Genomic DNA, 22,399 nt, shown 5'->3' with positions numbered 1-22,399 from the left:
GTTCCATTGATCTATATTTCTGTTTTTGTGCCAGTACCATATTGTCTTGATTACTGTAGCTTTGCAGTATAGTCTGAAGTCAGGAAGTCTGATTCCTCCAGCTCTATTTTTTTCCCTCAAGATTGCTTTTGTTATTTGGGGTCTTTTGTGTCTCCACACAAGTTTTAAGATATTTTGTTCTAGTTGTGTGAAAAATGCCATTGGTAATTTGGTAGGGATTGTGTTGAACCTGTAGATCGCTTTGGTTAGTATAGTCATTTTCACAATATTTATTCTTCCAATACAAGAACATGGTATATCTCTACATCTGTTTGTATCATCTTTGTTGTTGTTGGGTTTTTTTTGTTTTTTTTTTTTGCAGTACGTGGGCGTCTCACTGTCGCAGCCTCTCCCATTGCGGAGCACAGGCTCCGGACGTGCAGGCTCAGTGGCCATGGCTCACGGGTCGAGCCACTCCGCGGCATGTGGGATCCTCCCAGACCGGGGCACGAACCCATGTCCCCTGCATTGGCAGGTGGACTCTCAACCACTGCGCCACCAGGGAAGCCCCTGTTTGTATCATCTTTGATTTCTTTTATCAGTGTCTTATAGTTTTCTGAGTACAGGCCTTTTACCACTTTAGGTAGGTTTATTCTTAAGTATTTTATTCTTTTTGTTGCAATGGTGAATGGGATTGTTTCCTTAATTTCTCTCTCGGATCTTTCATTGTTAGTGTATAGGAATGCAAGAGATTTCTGTGCATTAATTTTGTATCCTGCAACTTTACCAAATTCATGATTAGCTCTAGTAGTTTTCTGGTGGCATCATTAGGATTTTTTCTGTATAGTATCATGTCATCTGCAAACAGTGACAGCTTTACTTCTTCTTTTCCAATTTGTATTCTTTTAATTTCTTTTTCTTCTCTGATTGCCATGGTCAGGACTTCCAAAACTATGTTGAATAACAGTGGCAAGAGTGGGCAGCATTGTCATGTTCCTGATCTTAGAGGAAATGCTTTCAGTTTTTCACCATTGAGAGTGATGTTTGCTGTGCGTTTGTTGTATTTGGCCTTTATTATGTTGAGGTAGGTTCCCTCTATGCCCACTTTCTGGAGAGTTTTTAATCATAAATCGGTGTTGAATTTTGTCAAAAGCTTTTTCTGCATCTATTGATATGATCATGTGGTTTTTCTCCTTCAATTTGTTAATATGGTGTATCACATTGATTGATTTGCATATATTGAAGAATCCTTGCATCTCTGGGATAAATCCCACTTGATCATGGTGTATGATCCTTTTAATGTGTTGTTGGATTCTGTTTGCTAACATTTTGTTGAGGATTTTTGCATCTATATTCATCAGTGATATTGGTCTGTACTTTTCTTTTTGTAGTATCTTTGGTTTTGGTATCAGGGTGATGGTGGCCTCGTAGAATGAGTTTGGGAGTATTCCTTCTTCTGCAATTTTTTGGGAGAGTTTGAGAAGGATGCATGTTAGCTCTTCTCTAAATGTTTGATAGAATTCACCTGTGAAGCCATTTGGTCCTGTACTTTTGTTTGTTGGAAGACTTTTAATTACAGTGTCAATTTCATTACTCTTTATTGGTCTGTTCAGAAATTCTATTTTGTCTTGGTTCAGTCTTGGAAGGTTATACCTTTACAAGAATTTGTCCATTTCTTCCAGGTTGTCCATTTTATTGAGATAGAGATGCTTGTAGTTGTCTCTTATGATTCTTTTTATTTCTGTGGTATCCATTTTAACTTCTCCTTTTTCATTTCTAATTTTATTGATTTGAGTCATCTCCGTCTTTTTCTTGATGAGTCTGGCTAAAGGTTTATCCATTTTGTTTATCTTCTCAAAGAACCTGCTTTTAGCTTTATTGATCTTTGCTATTGTTTTCTATGTTTCTCTTTCATTTATTTCTGCTCTGATCTTTATAATTTCTTTCCTCCTACTAACTTTGGGTTTTGTTTGTTCTTCTTTCTCTAGTTCCTTTAGGTGTAAGGTTAGATTGTTTATTTGTGATTTTTTTTTTTTTTTTTTGTCTTTTGAGATAAGATTGTATTGCTGTAAACATCCCTCTTAAAACTGCTTTTGCTGCAACCCATAGGTTTTGGATCATCATATTTTCCTTGTCATTTGTCTCGAGGTATTTTTTTATTTCCTCTTTGATTTCTTCAGTAATCTCTTGGTTATTTAGTAATGTATTGTTTAGCCTCCATGTGTTTGTGTTTTTTATGTTTTTCTCCCTGTAACTGATTTATAATTTCATAGCATTGGGGTCCAAAAAGATGCTTGATATGATTTCAATTTTCTTAAATTTACTAAGGTTTGATGTGACCCAAGATGTGATCTACCCTGTAGAATGTTCTATGTGCACTTGAGAAGAAAGTTTATTCTGTTGTTTTTGGAGGTAATGTCCTATAAATATCAGTTAAATCTATCTGGTCTGTTGTATCATTTAAAGCTTGTGTTTCCTTATTAATTTTCTGTCTGGATGATCTGTCCATTGGTGTAAGTGAGGTGTTAAAATCCCCCACTATTATTGTGTTACTGTTGATTTCCTCTTTTATAACTGTTAGCATTTACCTTATGTATTGAGGTGCTCCTATGTTAAGTGCATAAATATTTATAATGTTATATCTTCTTCTTGGATTGATCCCTTGTTCATTATGTAGTGTCTTTCCTTGTCTCTTGTAACATTCTTTATTTTAAAGTCTATTTTATCTGATATGAATATTGCTACTCCAGCTTTCTTTTGATTTCTATTTGCATGGAATATCATTTTCCATCCCCCCAATTTCAGTCTGTATGTGTCCCTAGGTCTGAAGTGGGTCTCTTTTAGACAGCATATATACAGTCTTGTTTTTGTATCCATTCAGTGAGCCTGTGTCTTTTGGTTGGAGCATTTAATCCATTCACATTTAAGGTAATTATTGATATGTATGTTCCTATTCCCATTTTCTTCATTGTTTTGGGTTTGTTTTTGTAGGTCCTTTTCTTCTCTTGTTTTTCCCACTTAGAGAAGTTCCTTCCGCATTTGTTGTAGAGCTGGTTTGGTGGTGCTGAATTCTCTTAGCTTTTGCTTGTCTGTAAAGCTTTTGAAATCTCCATCGAATCTGAATGAGATCCTTGCTGGGTAGAGTAATCATGGTTGTAGGTTCTTCCCTTTCATCACTTTAAATATATAGTGCCACTTGTAGTTTTTCTGCTGAGAAATCAGCTGTTAACCTTATGGGAGTTCCCTTGTATGTTATTGGTCATTTTTCCCTTGTTGTTTTTAATAATTTTTCTTTGTCTTTAATATTTGCCCTGAATTGATACAGCCACTATGGAGGACAGTATGGAGGTTGCTTAAAAAACTACAAATAGAACTACCATATGACCCAGCAATCCCACTACTGGGCATATACCCTGAGAAATCCATAATTCAAAAAGAGCCATGTACCAAAATGTTCATTGCAGCTCTATTTACAATAGCCAGGAGATGGAAAAAACCTAAGTGTCCATTATCAGATGAATGGATAAAGAAGATGTGGCACATATATACAATGGAATATTACTCAGCCATAAAAAGAAATGAAACTGAGCTATTTGTAGTGAGGTGGATGGACCTAGAGTCTGTCGTACAGAGTGAAGTAAGTCAGAAAGAGAAAGACAAATACCATATGCTAACACATATATATGGAATTTAAGGAAAAAAATGTCATAAAGAACGTAGGAGTAAGACAGGGATAAAGACACAGACCTACTAGGGAATGGACTTGAGGATATGGGGAGGGGGAAGGGTAAGCTGTGACAAAGCACGAGAGTGGCATGGACATATATACACTACCAAACGTAAAATAGGTAGCTAGTGGGAAGCAACTGCATAGCACAGGGAGATCAGCTCTGTGCTTTGTGACCACCTAGAAGGGTGGGATAGGGAGCATGGGAGGGAGGGAGATGCAAGAGGGAAGAGATATGGGGATATATCTATATGTATAGCTGATTCACTTTGTTATAAAGCAGAAACTAACACACCATTGTAAAGCAATTATACTCCAATAAAGATGTAAAAAAAAAAAAATTGCCAATTTGATTACTATATATCTTGGTGTGTTTCTCCTTGGGTTTATCTTGCCGGGACTCTCTGTGCTTCCTGGACTTGGGTGGCTATTTCCTTTCGCATATTAGGGATGTTTTCAGCTATAATCTCTTCAAATATTTTCTCAGGTCCTTTCTCTCTCTCTTCTCCTTCTGGGTCCCCTGTAATGTGAATGTTGTTGCATTTTATGTTGTCCCAGAGGTCTTTAAGGCTGTCTTCATGTCTTTTCATTCTTTTTTCTTTATTTTGTTTCACAGCAGTGAATTCCACCATTCTGTCTTCCAGGTCACTTATCCGTTCTTCTGCCTCAGTTATTCTGCTATTGATTCCTTCTTGTGTATTTTTCATTTCAACTATTGTATTGCTCATCTCTGTTTGTTTATTCTTTAATTCATCTATGTCTTTATTAAACATTTCTTTCATCTTCTTGATTTTTGCCTCCATTCTTTTTCCGAGGTCCTGGATCATCTTTACTATGATTATTCTGAATTCTTTTTCTGGAAGGTTGCCTATCTCCACTTCATTTAATTGCTTTTCTCTGTTTTATCTTGTTCCTTCTTCTGGTAAATAGTCTTGTACCTTTTAATTTTGTTTCTCTTTCTGTGAATGTGGTTTTTGTTCCACAGGCTGCAGGATTATAGTTCTTCTTGCTTCTGTTGTCTGCCCGCTGGTGGATGATGCTATCTAAGGGGCTTGTTCAGTCTTCCTGATGGGAGGGACTGGTGGTGTGTAGAGCTGGCTGTTGCTCTGGTGAGCAGAGCTCAGTAAAACTTTAATCTCCTTGTCTTTTGATGGGTGGGGCTGAGTTTCCTCCCTGTTGGTTGTTTGGCCTGTGGTGACCCAGCACTGGAGGCTACAGGCCCTTTAGTGGGGCTAATGGTTGACTCCGGGAGGGCTCATGCCAAGGAGTACTTCCCAGAACTACTGTTGCCAGGGTCCTTGTCCCCATGGTGAGCCACAGCCACCCGCTATCTCTTCAGGAGACCCTCCAACACTAGTAGGTAGGTCTGGTTCATTCTCTTATGGGGTCAATTCTCCTTCCCCTTGGGTCCTGATGCATACACTACTTTGTGTGTGTCCTCCAAGAGTGGAGTCTCTGTTTACCTCAGTCCTGTTGAAGTCCTGCAATCAAATTCTGCTAGCCTTCAAGTCTGATTCTCTGGGACTTCCTCCTCCCATTGCCAGACCCCCAGATTGGGAAGCCTGACAAGGGCTCAGAGCCATCACTCCAGTGGGTGGACTCCTGTGGTATAATTGTTCTCCAGTTTGTGAGTCACCCACCCAGCAGTTATGGGATTTGATTTTGTGATTGCGTCCCTCCTACTGTCTCATTGTGGCTTCTCCTTTGTCTTTAGATGTGGGGTATCTTTTTTAGTGAGTTCCAGTGTCTTCCTGTTAGTGACTGTTCAGCAGTTAGCTGCGAAGATGCTCTTGCAAGAGGGAGTGAGCACATGTCCTTCTACTCCGCCACCTTGAACAAATCTCCCCTCCTGTATGTTTCTACTGTTTTGCTCCAAAAGTTACAAGGCAGCATGTAATCCCGAGTGCACTTACCTGGAATCCCCAGGTGATAGCCAGTAGTGAAATTTGCTTTAAACCCCCCTTTTGCCATCACATCATCAGTGATAAAAAGCACAGTCATTCTGTTGGTGGTTGAGAACACATCCTTTACTGGACCAGGCCCTGTGTACACAGCTGCTCAAAAAAAAAAAAAAAAAAAAAAAAATAGTGAGATGATCCTTTGACTCTAGAAGGAATATACCCTTTTTCTCAGTTCTGTCTCCCAGAGGTATGAAACATGCAGCCTGGCTTGCTCAGGAAGCACCACATGTAAGTAAATGCATACATTCTCTTACATTTTAGGCACTGCTTCTAGGAAAGCCAACTTCTCTACTGATCTTTTCCAGTATTACTTAAGGTTTCTGCAGCTCTATAATTTAATGATGAATTGCTCATAATATTGTCTGGCTTTGCATCACTACTATTTAAAGCTCATGTTATCACAGAAAAATAATTGTTTGCCTGTTTTTAAAGACCCTTATAAAATAACAGAGCTTATAGTCTCCCTTAATAATTTTTTGTCTAAATTTATTTTATATTTTTAATAAATTGGATCACTAACCTAATCTGAAAGATGAATTAATTAGAGACTGATAATATAAACCTAAATGATGGTTTTCAATTTTTTTCCCTCTAATCCCTGGGCTTTGAGAGTTTCATAAACAATAAAATATTCTTTATTAAAAACTAAAGGCTTCAGTTAATTTAAAAATACATTCATCTTATTAAATATTTTATATATTGGAATCCTTGAAAGTGATTCTGTATCAAAAGAACTTCTCACCTGCATATTTGAAAAGGATGATTCTGAGATCCTTTTAGAATTCGTATTTACTTTTCTGTGATTGATGGAAATACTAAGAGGTGAAATGATAAAAATTGATTTTTCTTAGATCATGAGAACACTGAAGTTTTTATTAGAAAGACAGAGTAAACTGAAAATGGAAAAACTACTCAAAATGTGTTTATAACTGTATTGAAAATCAAATTTGAAGTTCCTCAGTTCTTGCTAGCACAAGGCTCCTCACCTCACCAAGGCTTTCATTGTTATTTGTTCTGTGTGTGGCTCTCAAAATCCTCTCCCAGGAAACTTGTACTTTAGAACTATGTGGGATTTTTCTGAAAAGCCTACATAATGTGACTGATTAGTATGGCTGGGGAACCCTCTCCACCACTCTGCTCCTTCATTGCTATAGAGCATGCCCTCTGGAGTCTTCATCCACTGGTTGCAGTGTTCATGTGATTATATAGCTATCTGGCTGGATTTTATAGGAAATAATTAATACAGGTCTAAAGTACAGTTAGATAAAATACTTTTACTTGTAAAGTGTGCTGTTTCTGCATTCCAGTTGACATTTCATGTATTTTCATAGTTCAGTGCATGACTTATCAAGAGACACTTCTTTCTTAAAAATTGGTAGTAATTGAGCAAGATATTAGCCATTATACTTGATAGATTTTTATTATATTAACATGTATTTTATGATCTAGGTATAATAATTTCCTGTAGAATAGAACACTTTCCCCCTATGTCTATTTAAAAAAATTAGTGATCAACAGATGTTAAGGAAAAATCAACTTGCTCAACTTTTGACTCATTCTCAGATACTTATATAGAAGCAGCTAGTACTAGAGACATAGACAAAGTAATAGTGAAACACAAAGTAAAAAGCATTTAAAATTTTTGCATAACAAACACAATTGTTCCTTTAGTTTGAAGTGAAATAAAACATAATATAATAGCTATCTTTGGAAATACGATGTACACATAATGCATAGAAAACTGCATAATGGATGTTCTTAGCTTTTAGTCTCTATAGTGTAATGCTTATTGTAGTAAATTAATATCAGCTGGTAGGAACTGCTGAATCAAAACTACGAATCCTCGTTTGCCAAGAATGCTTCAGAAAAATGCCATTCTGTCATCATTGTAAACACTCCCCATATTGGAAGCGTGACATACAGTTTGACATGTTACTCTACTGCTGTAATTTCACTTTGCTAGTTGTAAAAGAGTAACTACATTTATTGAGAAATGCTCTCTTCATCAGTCCAGTGTCTTGAGCCATACAACCTTCACAATATTTAAACTGGAGACTTACCTAAGAGCAAGGAATCATCTCCTTCTCCATCTCTGATTTCAACAACATCTGCAATATTTTCTAAGTCAAATGCTTGAAAGTGAAGCTGAATATTTTTTCCCTTTTGTGCATTTAAATTCCAAACACCTTAAAAGTAATAAATAACAATATAGTTTAAACATAGTTCTTTTGATTTCTCTTCAAAACTTCAATCTCTTGAGAATTTCAAATTACTTTCAAAGATTTATTTCATTTTATATAAACCAATATTACAAGCTGTTTGTGTGTGTGAAGAAACATTTTGTCTATTCCAGAATATTTGTAGTAAAATTTCAACTAAATACGAAATAATTTACTGTAATTGAATTTGCTTTATTTCATATAAAATAGAATACTTTAATCAAAGCTTGCCAATAGCCTTTTACTCCTACAATCTAAAATTTATGAATGTCAAAGATGTGAATATTCTATTTCCATTTATTTTATTTCCATGACTAAATGCAGAGGAAAACGAAGTGATTAAAATGCAATTTGTAGGGCAACTAAACTTTAGTATTTCTTTAAGTAATTGTTGCCATTATTTATATGTGTCATATGATGGTAGTTCCTTTCGGAACAAAACAAAACAAAATTACTAGCCTTAGTAACAACAAACACTCCTTGTTCTTTATTGATTCCTTAAAAGATTTAGTCTTTAGATTTTGTTCTAGGTTCTTTCCTCATTCTGCTTGAGTGTTCTCATTCACTCTTAAGGAAGTCATTTCATCAACATAGTAATGACATCTAAGTCTTTATTTTCTACACTTTATTTTGAGAAGCAGATCCATTTATTCAATTATTTACTGTGTACAGATGTACGTATCTCAAATTCAACGTGTAATACAGGGAACACTCAATTATCTCTTTCCCCAACTTATTCCTTTTTTCATTCTTCCTATCTTGGTGAATAGCACCACTAATCATCTACTCATAGTTGTCTATATCAGAAACCTCTGCATTTCCCTTGATGTCCTCTCTCCTACTGCATCCAATCAATCACCAAGGCTGCCAATACTACCTCCTATATCCCTGGAATCCCATTTCCTTCTCAGTCTCCACTGCCACTATCTGAGTTCAAGTCACCTTTATTTTTCATCTCCTAATTGTTGATGCTGATGGCTCCCTTACCACCTGTCTCTGATTCTACAGCCAGACGGATCCATCGAAGATGCAAACATGATTTCATCACTATTTTCCTCTAAACCATTTAAAGTTTCCTTAGTGCTCTCAGAATAAAATCCAAACTGCTTAATGTGGTGTGAAATACCTTCACACTTCAATTACATTTGTTATTATTACTTAACTTTGCTTGAAAATTCAAGAATAAAAAATCAAGGTCTTCTACCTCTGAACTTTTGGTATGTTAGGTACCTCTCATGGCCCTCCACAGTCTCCTGCCTTTGCACTTATTACAAACAGTACCTTAGACATTTTGTAATGCCTGACAATTTATCTGAATCCTTATGTAGACTGAATTATGTTTGTTTCTTCTTTACTTACTTCAGTTCCTAACAGATGAAGCATTCAATAAATATTTGTTGAATAAATCAATAAATTTAATAAATTTCTCCAAATTGTTCTTTCAATGTTCTGCTTATTTCCAGATATTTTTAAATCATTACTTTGTACAAACGATACATTTAAAAGATATTTCCAATGCGAAGAAGAGATGATCATCTCTGGTTCCCCATACAAGTCAAATTAGATTAATGGCTGTTTATTTTTTGGAATCAGATATCTCCCTATAATAGTGACTCTATTATCCTATCAAAATAATACTTATCTCTGGATCATTTGAAGGAAGAAATGACATTTTCTAATGACACATTTTTCACTATCATTGGGGCATTTTTTTCACTGGTAGAATTTTCCATTTAGGTTGGTGGTGTTATGGATGGCTGTGAAAGGCAGGGGAAGAACATGTCTGTTTCTCAGAACTACTGGAGTGGAATCTTTGTAGGATGGGCCTGGGAATCTGCATCTTTAACACAGACAATCTCTAAGCAGCCTTATGAGATTCTCTATTTAGGACTAATGACCTAGAGACAAGCTTTTTATGGTTTTAGCATACTAGTCTATTCTTCTCTCTAGACTTAGAATATTTTAGTGATCCTCTTTATTAGTTCATCTTTTATATTGGGAATCTAATCACATTACTATAACTGCCTGCTTTATTGACCTTAGTCTATATTTATAAAGGGTGTGTATGTCACAACTGGCTCTTTGCTTTTTATACTTTCCACTGACCTTATTCTATGGAATTGCAACTTTGTTATACACACCATAAACATTATATGCATAATCAAGGGGAGTGGTGTCTGGGGTAAGGCTGCCTCTTTCACTTACTGGTTTTATTCAACTTTTAAATTTGAGAAATATAATAATATCATCTGTTTTAAAGAATTATTGTGAGAACTGTCTAAAATAAGGTATATAAAGCATTAGTGCAGTGACTGGCATCAAATAAATGCTAAAAAGTTAGTAATTAATTATTGTTATTCTTGTTATCATTCTATTAAACAATCTCACAGATGTGGTAGTTGTATTCAGATACAGCAAATTTATAATTACTTTGCTGTGTCAAGGGGAGAATGTAACTTTGATATATACATTTGTTTCTCATGGCTGGAAAAGAAATGACTCACAGAAAGCCTGATTAGGGTAGTTGTTTGGAAAGTTCATAGACATGAATGTTGTATTTGGCTCCCACAGTTCAAAAGGTCCTCCACAGTCCGCTGAAAAGGAAAGCATTGAAAAATCATTAGTAACATATTGTTTATTTCAGACATAATACTATATGCCCATAAATTTCCAGTTATACTTCTTGGAATACTGGTTTTGACAGATACATTTTAGAGTTTGTGTAAGGGAAAAATATAGGTTAACAGGTCTCTTTACTGAAGAATTTCTCAAAACCTTAAATATAAGATGTTCTTTGTGATTCTCCAAGAAGGCATAATAGTATTCAGCATTTCCCAAAATTATTTAGGCAAGAAAACAATTTTGAAAGCATCTTTTATAAATAGGCTTCATGAAATAAGGTATCAATGCTCTACTGTAGAAAAAAAGATGAATCTTCATAATAGAACAAATCTTACATCTGTCACTCTCTTATGAGAAGGGCTAGTAAATTACTAATCCTGCCATTTCTTGTTTTTCCTTCTTTTTTCCTACTTTTTTTTTTCAGTAGAGAAGAAGCTTCACCATCCTGAATATTGTATTGAGGCATTTGACTGTCAGGAAAGGGGGATAAAATCTCTACCTTCTAGATAATTGGCCTAGACTGTTCAGGAGTCAAGTTGGAACTGAACTTAATGCAAATTTATTAGAAAAAAATAGAGCACAGATCTTCCAGTTAAGAGTATGATGCTTCAAGCGGGTTAACTAACTTTATGAAATTCTTAATCTACTTTATTTATCTTGCTTATTAGAAAGACATTCTAAACTAATGTAAAACTTCATCAACCACTTTGAGTACCCCAGTTCTATCTTATTTTTTATTACCATGTTATACTTAAGATCAAAAGAATAAAAATAATCTAATTAGAAGAATATATAAAACTGAGATAAGTAGATAACTTTTCTATTATTAAAGGCAGACGATAATGGTATTACTTCTTCCCAATAACACAGAAATCAGATTAGAGGAGGGAAAAATTAAATGTCTCTACATCTACAGCAGTGATTTCCATCAGACCCTCTTGTTTGATCCCTCTTTTACATGTCATCTGCCTCATTTATGTAGATCCTTTGAATTCATGCGCACCTTTCAAGTTTGTATGTAATAATCTTCTTAGATTTGGGTTTTATGATATGTACAATGGGACAGAGAGAGGCAGTTGCTGTGGCTCAAACTAGTATCATGGCCAACATATCCTGTTCTGTAAGGTTTGGTTCTGTAAGGGCTTGGGCTACCTTATATGCCCTCCTGGGACTGGCTTGTCCAGAACCAGCTGAACTTAGCAAGAATAATAAAATCTTTTTTAAAAACCTTACTGTTTGCAAAGTTTCCATGCACATTGTCTTATCTGGAGATAGAAGGTGGTGTATAAAGGAAAGATGTGTTGGAGTTGGTGGATTAAAACTATTGTTCTGACTTAGTTACTTGTCTTTTTGAGACTGGGTCTTCTCATATATAAACTAGATATATATTAGAGATTTTCAAGGTTGTTGTAAAAATCAGACATAATTTATGAAAAGTGCCTACACATTACCTGGCACGCTCAGTCCTGGTTGTCAGTGCATTCTTATGAATTAGGTAATTACTATGACTATTTCAATTTTCTTTTTTAACATCTTTATTGGAGTACAATTGCTTTACAATGGTGTGTTAGTTTCTGCTTTATAACAAAGTGAATTAGCTGTACATATACATATATCCCCATATCTCTTCCCTCTTGAGTCTCCCTCCCTCCCACCCTCCCTATCCCACCCCTCTAGGTGGTCACAAAGCACCGAGCTGCTAACGGACAATTCAGGCATCGGAGGTGTTCTGTTACTTGCTAATGCCAAGCATAACCACTTAGTGTCAAAGTCAAGGCTTCAACTCAGTTAACCTCAAACTCATCTCACAGTATGTTACTGTCTGTTATTGGGTTGATTAAACAGAATCATTTCAACCATCTGGTCTGAGCTATAGGCAGGGTTTAGGCTGAGTCTCAGTAAGTGGCACTTGGTGGGTATGTGACAAGGAGGAGGACAGAAGGGAACGTGGATGAGAGCACTAACAAGTAAGGTCAATGATGGACAGACCTAGAAGGAAGAAAGCAGTGTACACAGGGTGCTGAAGAAGACATTGGAACCAAAGAAAGAGTGATAATTCGGAACAAGGGCAGGTTCTCCACTGGGAAAGGCTGAGGGAACTGTGTACTCCTACAGCAGCAGTTCCTCCAAGGCGAATCCTCTCCTCGATTGTGCGACTTATTGTCTTGACAAGATTTCTGAAGAAGCATCCACTACAACCCCTCAACTCCCACATACACACAACTCACCTAACTTTAGTAACTCTAAAGTGCCGTGAAATGCTTTCTTCAATCTTCAAGAAAACTAATGATGAGGGGAGAGTGTAACTGCAGGGACAAAAATAACACTGCTGATTGGTGAGGGGGAAAGCCAGCTCTTCTTAAATTTAGCTATGGCCAGTGTGGCCAGTGGGAGTGCTGTTGTTTAAGCATCATTCTCATTTCTCTTCAAGGAAAAAAAAATCTAAATTGTATACTCCTCATATAGGAAATAGCCAACAATTTGGAGAATGTACTGAGTGTTCACTTCTCTGAACACTTGATGGTACATTATATTATATGCAGATGAGTAGGTAGGACTTAAATAAACACACAACCAGAACTAAAATATTGTCAAGTGTGATTGTTAAGTCTGTCAAGGCAGGCAGTCGACTTAGCATTTCTCCTCTGAATAGAATTCTTGGAAATTCAACCAAAAATACTTTAAAAAATAATAAAATATTTAAGAAGTATTTTTGAAATACATTTCAAATATAATTTTATGTCAAATAAATGATCAGTAAGTATCTCTGATACTTGGTCTTATAAGATTGATAAGTTACTCTCTGTATATAAACGACTGTAAGGAACTGGCAAAAACACTTTCAGCCATTCTAAATATGATGACACAATTTATTTTAACGGTGGTGTTGGTATAGCAGAGATGTAGCATGTACTTCTTAGAGGAGCCAAAGACTCATGAAATGTGATTCTGGAGAGCACAGTCCTGCTGTGTCATTTAATAAACCATCTCCACCCACAGAATGAGAGTTAAATAGTTTGCCTGATACAGGGAAATCTTCAATTACAGTTGTTAAATTCTACCATTGTTCTTTTTCTTGGAGCTGTTCTCTCAAAGATTTGTATTTTGATTAATTTCTTACTATGCCAGTAGGAATCTTCATGACATGCAATATGTAAATAATATGCAGTATTTTGCAAAATGGCTGTCAGGAATAGATATTTTCCTCGAGGCATGTCATTCTTAATCCATGCTTAAACCTCTGACATAAATGATATATGTGTCAATGTGGAGGCATTTACTGTAGGAGAGTACTGTAGGAGAGTCCAGCTTTCACTTACAGTAAAAGGTTTCAAATTAAAGTTATTTATGACAAGATATTTAAAGCAAGAAATAAGGATGATAAAAGTAGGTTTCTGATTGCTACTTTTTTTTTTTTGAGGTTTTTTTTTTTTAATGTGGACCAAATTTAAAGCCTTTGTTGAGTCTTCCACACTCCCCTGCATTGGAAGGCGAAGTCTCAACCACTGGACCGCCAGGGAAGTGCCTGATTGCTACTTTTATGTGAGGGAAATAATAGGTGCAGTTTAAGAAATACTACTGCACATTGATGTTTGAATATGTTAAAAGTGGCTAATTTTCAAAGTCAGCAGATTTTTAAAAATAATCATAGTAATAGATAACAAGTCCTAAAGTATTACAGACACAATAATTTTAAAAGCTTAGGTGGTAATATAAAAAGAAATTTTGGGGTTCAGTTTGTCAAAAGTTATATTTCCATTAACAGGTTATAGTGACCAGCTGCGATACAAATGTTTTTATTAAATTTGTGGCAATAAAGTTCTAATTTATATTCCCTGTGGTTTACATTTTATTTATAATTACTAGTCATCTAGCCAATAATAGATCTAATAAATAGGCTGTTTTGAAGGTAAAAAGATGAAAACAAGAGTTGCCAAAAACATACTGATGTAGGAGCATATGAGGGCAGTTAATTTGGAATTTGCTAAGAGTATCAAATCATACTAATGATATAAAAGGCAAGCAGCTCTACATGACCATCAATTACATGAGCGTTAAATTGGTACTGATTCATTTTTACATGAATAACTAAAGTTAAAGATCATTTAGCTCTAAGTATAATATCAAGCCTATAAACTTTTCAAATTAACTTTTATTTTGTTTTTGGAAATGGAAAGTGGCCTAATAATGGCCAAATAGAGTGAAACTATAGAAATAGAGTGACTATTACAATAGTTAAAACTAGCTTATCCTTTTTTTTTTTTTTTCCCGTAACTAGTTTTAACAGCCCAGAAATAAGCCAGGTGCTGAAAGGTTGATTTCTTTTTGTATATACCTATTCTACTTAGTAGGTACTTGTCATGAATCATTCCAATTGTGTTGCAAATTGGCATTATATTTGTGTAATGAAATGTTTACTTTTTAAAAATGTTCTCAATACAATCCCCACATTTGAATTATTTGTGCCAATGTCACAGGGCAAAAATCATAGAGCTGACACGGCAAGTGATTAAAATCACATGATGGAAAAAGCCCTGTAGTTATGAAAACTGAACTTACATTTCCCCAAACAAAGCACAACCTGGATCCCTAGGAACAACAGAGAAAAATGGCCTTAGCTAGTCAGTTACTTGATTATTTTCTTATTTAAATGTTCTATAAGAACCAAAGAAAAGACTATTAGCCAGTCAACCATGGTTTCCCTTTGTTTCTGCTTAAACAAATCAGTGATCTGGAACCAGAAAAGCTTTGCTCAGGTAAGAGTTTCGCTGAACCAATTGCAAAGGGCATTAGAATGAAATTGTTCAGAATGCATTTGATGGTAATTAGCATTTTCTGCTGTGCTAAATATTGCCCTGAAGTGAACCATTTGGAACGTGGAACAAATACACTCTGGGAAAATTCTAAAGTTTATATTTTAAAATCAGATGGGTTATTCTACCGTTATAATTTCCCTATTGTAAAAATATGCAGGCATATCATGCTTCCTTGACATTGAGGTATATTTTTCTCTTTCTGATTGGAAGAGATAGGAGGACTGTGTGGGTTAGACAGATACATTTCTAAATGAAAAATCATATTTAAAATTTTCTTTATATATGTATGACTTTACATATGAAAGTTATCTCAAATTTTCCATTTTATACAGTGATGAGATTTTGCTACCTTTAAGATATTGAGCCTATGAAACTATGTTACTTTCACCTATAAAATATTTTCTTCTTGACCACTTATTGATGAATAGAACATGCTGGCAGAAAGGATTATGAAGACAATCTGTTTTTTTTTTTTTTTTTTAACTTTATTTTTTTATTTTGGTATGCGGGCCTCTCACTGTTGCGGCCTCTCTCATTGTGGAGCACAGGCTCCAGACGCGCAGGCTCAGCGGCCATGGCCCACGGGCCCAGCCGCTCCGCGGCATGTGGGATGCCCCCGAACCGGGGCATGAACCCGTGTCCCCTGCATCGGCAGGCGGACCCCCAACCACTGTGCCACCAGGGAAGCCCAAGACAATCTGTTTTATTAAATGATTGCAATATCAAAATAGCAAGATGTTGCTAATATTTGGTATCTATAGCAATTATTTATCAAACCAGCAGTGATTTTAACGATTATAATGTTGTTTTGCATGAAAATGTTTCATATAACAGACAGGAAGGGAGTGGGACACATACAAAATGAAGTGAGACAATTACTATTATTATTTTTTTTTTTGGCGGTACGCGGGCCTCTCACTGCCGTGGCCTCTCCCGCTGCGGAGCACAGGCTCCGGACGCGCAGGCCCAGTGGCCATGGCTCACGGGCCCAGCCGCTCTGCGGCATGTGGGATCCTCCCGGACCGGGGCACGAACCCGCGTCCCCTGCATCGGCAGGCGGCCTCCCAACCACTACGCCACCAGGGAAGGCCGAGACAATTATTTTTAAACAACACTGTGAAGCCCAAATTATTGTGTTCATGTGGTATTTTATCCATCCCTAGCCCCACCATTATTTCCAAGCTTTAGTTCTGGTATCAGAATTTTGTTTGGCAAAAATGTTTAGAACATACAGCCAAAATAGAGAGAGAAAGAGAATGAGAGAGGATAAGTTTATACCTAATAGTATTTGTTGATGATCTATTTATGCAATGTTAAGAATCAGTCAGACACCAGTGAAGCAAAGGTGAATTAGATCCAGAGTTTGGTGTCAAGAAAACTTCTTGTCACAATTCTGTGGGAATGCATGGTAATTTCCTGGTTTTGTTTCAATTTTGAGTGTCATTCTATCTCTTAAACTGAATGCTTCCTTGACGGTTTTTCCAGCTCATACTCTCTTCTCCAAAGTCTTCTATCACTTAATCCTCTCATTTACTACTTTTAGGGGCACATAGTTATATATTGCTTTTAATATTTATTAGTTTGTTAATTCATTAATATTATATATTGTTTCATGTATCAATGGTTTTGCTACATCTTACATTTCTTGTGCAGTGCTTTGTATGTAGCAGATATTTATAAAATTCGAATGAATGCTTGAAATATTGAGGAATATGTGTATAACTCATACATGCATCTAAACATGTTAATACACATGATGGTAAGTATAAATTAGCCTTTTGGTGGGATGTAAGTGCACATTCAATATGGTGGCATGGGACAAGTATGACAATGTGATTACTCTCCTCCTCATTTGTCATACATTCTCAAATGCCAGTCATTTGTCTTTAAAGCTTTTGAGTTGTTAAAGACACTCATCTGAAAAGTCAGTTTTTGTTTAACTTAAAGATTAGAAGCATAGGTGGCACAGTGGTTGAGAGTCCACCTGCCGATGCAGGCGACACGGGTTCGTGCCCCCGTCCGGGAAGATCCCACATGCCACGGAGCGGCTGGGCCTGTGAGCCATGGCCACTGAGCCTGCGTGTCCGGAGCCTGTGCTCCGCAACGGGAGAGGCCACAACAGTGAGAGGCCCGTGTACCGCCAAACAAACAAACAACAACAACAACAAAATTAGAAGCATAAAAATATATAATTTTTGAAGTAAAATCAAATTTGGATAGGTTGCCACCTGATTTGCTGATGTGAATATGGTTAGAATTTCAAGTGTGCTTGGCACAAAAGGGGAAATGGAAAAAGTGCTGTGTTTTATGATAAAACAAAAACATCTATGAGGTTCAACACAAGCAAAGCTGTACAGCTAGATGAGCTTCCTACCACCATAATCCAAAAACAAAAGGGATGTTTTTGCATCAAAACTACAATGTAGTGAAAACATCCCAATAGAGGGACAATAGGTAATGGATGTTTCATATCATTTTTCACTACACACACACACACACACACACATTTCGTTTGTTTGTTTATTTTGGTCAGATCTCATAGTCTGAAAGTGGTATGAAGTTATTGTCTCCTTTGACATAATAAGATGGTTGATAATGTACCTTTTGCTTCTGAAATGTCATGTTTCAAATTTGAGTTAAGAGCACAGGTAGATACAGGCTCTGTTTTGTTCCTTTGAGACAAAAGATTCCATAGAACATTGGAAATCCTGGTCATTGCTCTTGCAAGGCCTTACAAAGGCACCATGACAGGACAAAAATCTTTTGTGTGATCTAGGTATATTCAAAGTCCAGACCGAATCATTATTGTTAAATTATTCTGAAAATAGACTTGGTTTAAGGGTTTCAGCCTTAAGTAAACTCCTCTTGAGATCTTAACATCACTCTCATAAGAAGGCTATGAGAATCTTAAGGCTTCTTCCTAAAAGACTATAGGCCATGCTACATGGCTAATACGGCATTAGTTTGTATTAAGTTGAAAACAAAATAGAAATAAGCACTTTGATTATTATCAAAAATGAAAATTTAGTAAAATTATCATAAACATGATGCATAACAAAGTAATTTCATTGTGAATTTTTATATAATATGTAATATTTTACTAGCTTCCATTTTACTTATATTTTAAAGGTTTTGATTTTCAGTGAAAAAAATAATACTAGGGAAAGATAATAAAAAAATAAGTCAGAGAGAGAGCTACCTGAAAATAGTAATAACATAATTAGGAAAAATACATGTTAAGGTTACTTACTAGGAAGTTCTGGCAGAGGAGTTGGGACCAAAGTTGGTTCTGGATAAAGACTCACATTGCAAATCCCATATGTTAGGCTAATGTCATCCAATGCTATATCACTCAGGAACTGGTTTTTAAATGCATTAAAAGCAACCTGTAATTCATAGAGGCACATAAAACAAGTCTGCTTTAATCTTTTTTCATTGATTCTTCTTGTGGCCCAGTATTCTCTGGAGAATCAATACTGCCATGCCCAAGTAAACGTGGACAAGTTATCGCAAAGTGAAATATTGCTTTTCAGTGTCCTTCAGCTGAGCCCAGCTTCCTATTATGTGCTCATACTAGTCTAAATTTTCACTAGTGTCTTCTTTCTTTGTTAGGCAACATTGTCACAGTTTCTGTCTCTAGCTCTTTCTTTCATGATATTGTCATACTCCATTCCACTCCATCACATATACACATTGTCTGGCAGGGGAGACCAATCTTATTCTAGGTTCTTTCCCTAACAATATTAAAAATCCAGGTAGCTGTCTGCCTTCTTAGAGCATACAACCTTGAAGAGAAGACACACTGATTAGATAATTTAAATGAGAGAAGGAAACAAGAGAAAATATGAGTATGATATAGTTGTTCAGGAACAGCTGGTACTGGTCATAGTTTACCCAGGAAGCTGGTGTGGGATATATTGTGAGGGTGATGCTCAGAGGACACTAACCCAGACTTCGGAGAAATGTCCAGTGGTCAGATGAAACATATTAGGTTCTTAAGAACAGTGGGCATTTTTAACTGGACTTTCCTGAATCCTCTCCTCTCTGGGAAAGGAAAGACATAAACTGAATACCTGATATGCTAATTACTGTGCAAGGCACATTGTATACATTATCTCATTTACTTTTCCCAACACTAATGTACAGTCATCCATTCAGTCATTTGTTCATTCATTCCACCTACTTCACGATAGACACTGTTCCAAATAATTGTCCTCTCCCTTTTATGTATGCACAAGAAGAATGTCAAAGATACTAAAATAACTTGTTCAAGATTTCACAACAAAGTGGCAAAGCCAACGTGCAAATATCTGTAGAACTCAGTGCTCTCACACTGCCTGATGAGCTAACTTTGAAAAAGTGGATGCAGTTTTATTACTTTTTTTTTTTTTTTGGCTGTACGCGGGCCTCTCACTGTTGTGGCCTCTCCCGTTGCGGAGCACAGGCTCCGGACGCGCAGGCTACTCTCAACCACTGCGCCACCAGGGAAGCCCCCGTTTAATTACTTTTAGGAAACGCTTGGTGAGTTGAGCCAGATTTGGTCACTAAAATACTTAGCTCCCTGATTCTGCCATCTCTTTGTTCCTTCACGTTCCATTTTCCTTTACCCTTCCTTGAATTATCAGAAAACAAAGGTGGAGAAGAAAACGTCACAGAAGTATAGAATCAGAAGAAAGAGGATAAGGAAAAAGGAAAAGAAGAAATAAAAGAAAGATGGGAGGAATACAGATGAGGGTCATTGATTATCTCCTGCCTTTTTTCAAGTCACGGGAAAGCACTGAAACTTCGCTGATGACGGTGTCTGTCCAAATATATATCTTCTGAAAGTTATATTCTCTTGTCTGAAATTACCCAACTAAAACATCGTTAATTTGGTCAAACGATTAGCCTGTATTAGCCTACATTTTATTTTTTTTAATTAATTTATTAATTTTTGGCTGCATTGGGTCTTCATTCCTGCACACAGACTTTCTCTAGTTGTGGCGAGCGGGGGCTACTCTTCCTTGTGATGTGTGGGCTTCTCATTGGGTGGCTTCTCTTGTTGTGGAGCACAGGCTCTAGGTGTGTGGGCTTCAGTAGTTGTGGCTTGCAGGCTCTAGAGTGCAGGCTCCATAGTTGTAGCGCACGGGCTTAATTGCTCCTGGGCATGTGGGATCTTCCCAGATCAGGGCTTGAACCCGTGTCTCCTGCATTGGCAGGCAGATTCTGAACCACTGCACCACCACGGAAGTCCCCTATCCTACATTTTACTTGCAAACACCCTTAGGAAAAAACACGAGAAGCTGTTACATGAAAAATTAATTCACCCTAATGTAAAATAAATGATCAGAGACTTCCCAATGAGACGGCTCATAGAATTTGTTTCTAAAGGAAAGATATGCGATTAAGTGGGGCAGGGTGGATGGATTCTGGTGGGTGTGGATGTTCTAACAGGAAAAGATGATTCCCTAGAAAAGTGCAGGGCTAATCTAGGTGGTGTATGTGAAAAGTTGCAAGACCTAGTTAGGCAGGGGACATAGGAAAACACAGTTGGCTTATGCTAGAAAGTTGCTGAAGAAAGCTGAAATATCCTTCAAGGTTTCTATGACTTTTATGGCTCATTATAAGTAGTACTTTCATGTAGTAAATCGTTCCTCAGTAAATGGTTTTTAATAAGTCAATGAATAATTGAAAATAGAGGCACTCAAAGATAATAAAGGAGGAAGATTAGGAAAGTAGGGTGACTTGGCTATACCCAGTAAGTAAATTAATTTTTTCACCATATCACCATAAACTGTAATTGTACCACCATTTTTATAATACAAATACATGATTATAAAGCGTTTTGCCAACCTTAAATTCCACTGTCTCATTTAATGTTACTTGTCCATAGTTCCAATTTTCTCCATAATTTCCTTCCTTTTGGAAAATTGTCTTCTCCATGTTTTGGTCACTGCTGATATTAATGCTTAGTTTATAGACATTTTCACCGTACATATAATACCTAGTTTGGAAGCAAGCAAAAATGAATGGATTCCTACAACATTAGAATATATATATTTTAGGGTTCTTCTATACCCTTCTAAACTCAAATACCCCCTTTTATCTTGGATGAGGGAGTTGCTAGAGAAAAGGAGGGAGTTTCCCAGTATTTTGCTACTTTATCAGCTGGAAAAGTAATGACTAATACATTAAAACTTGGGACAACACCTTAGTAAAATTTGAGCCTGGCAATGTTACTCATTAAATAAGATGTTACTTAACATGTGTTTATAACATACCAGAAACTAAGGCAGGCTGGTTCCAAAGTGGGCTCTAAAAGGAGACTTAAAAGTCCTACCCTTTCTCGTCTCCCTCCTGGTCCAGTTGGGGTGGAAATGTAAAATCCTGTAAAAACAACAAAAATTGTTTACTTCACTTAACTATTAGCATATTTGTTGTGTGAGCTATATCATTCATAAGCAGGAAAGCACAACTTTAAGATGAAAATATAAGGAAATGTATTTATGTACAGTGGAAAGGACAATGGACTGGAAGCTAGAAGACAGCTTCCATAACCAATTGTTATTTAAGAAAATCACTTCTCAACTCTGGACTTCCCAATAGCCTTGAATTGGAAGAATATATCAAAGTCTGAGTTACTATGAGTCCACATGACTGTTTCGTCATATTATTATGTCCAAATACCACTTTAATTCCAATTTATTAGATGTTTTGATTAATTCACTCCTTTAGAAACAATCAGTCCATTAAGATATTAAGTTATGCTAGTGGACTAATGCATGATATAGGCAAGTAGTTAAGTACAAATTCGAAGGCAAAGTTAAGTGTTTCAAAGAAGGTCAGTTTTTTATTCCATCGCCTATACTGTGTTTCTCTAAATAAGAAGTGACCTGATTTTACAACGGTCTTATCTTCCATATTCCTTTGAATGATAACTAGTTAGATCACAGAGGAGCAGGAAACATGCTAATCCACATAAGAGCTTTCTAAATAGCTCAAGCCACTGCATAAAGTGCTTTCTGGTCTGGAATTCATTCTTGCAGCCAATGATTTGAGTCATATGAAGTGTGGGAAGAGTTGTTGGGATGAGAT

The 22,399-nt window shown here is 36.4% G+C and overlaps 1 protein-coding gene across 1 annotated transcript in view; it reads right to left on the bottom strand.

Annotated features, from left to right (window-relative positions):
• TMPRSS15 (transmembrane serine protease 15) overlaps nt 1-22,399 on the bottom strand; it is a 131,797-nt gene that overhangs the window by 49,459 nt on the left and 59,939 nt on the right. Inside the window, exons 12-17 of the mRNA XM_022574480.2 lie at nt 21,586-21,691; nt 21,158-21,308; nt 18,576-18,711; nt 10,391-10,480; nt 7,728-7,853; nt 5,620-5,760 (exon numbers count right to left, since the gene is read on the bottom strand). Of these exons, the coding sequence (XP_022430188.1) occupies nt 5,620-5,760; nt 7,728-7,853; nt 10,391-10,480; nt 18,576-18,711; nt 21,158-21,308; nt 21,586-21,691 (750 nt within the window). The remainder of the gene's footprint in view (nt 1-5,619; nt 5,761-7,727; nt 7,854-10,390; nt 10,481-18,575; nt 18,712-21,157; nt 21,309-21,585; nt 21,692-22,399) is intronic.

The sequence above is a fragment of the Delphinapterus leucas genome, chromosome 4 (assembly GCF_059928025.1).
Source record: "Delphinapterus leucas isolate spDelLeu-1000000601 "Yukka" chromosome 4, BTC_Dleu_Yukka2, whole genome shotgun sequence".
Classification (NCBI taxonomy): domain Eukaryota; kingdom Metazoa; phylum Chordata; class Mammalia; order Artiodactyla; family Monodontidae; genus Delphinapterus; species Delphinapterus leucas.
The sequence above is the reverse complement of the archived record's forward strand: the minus strand, read 5'-3'. Positions and strand labels throughout refer to the sequence as shown.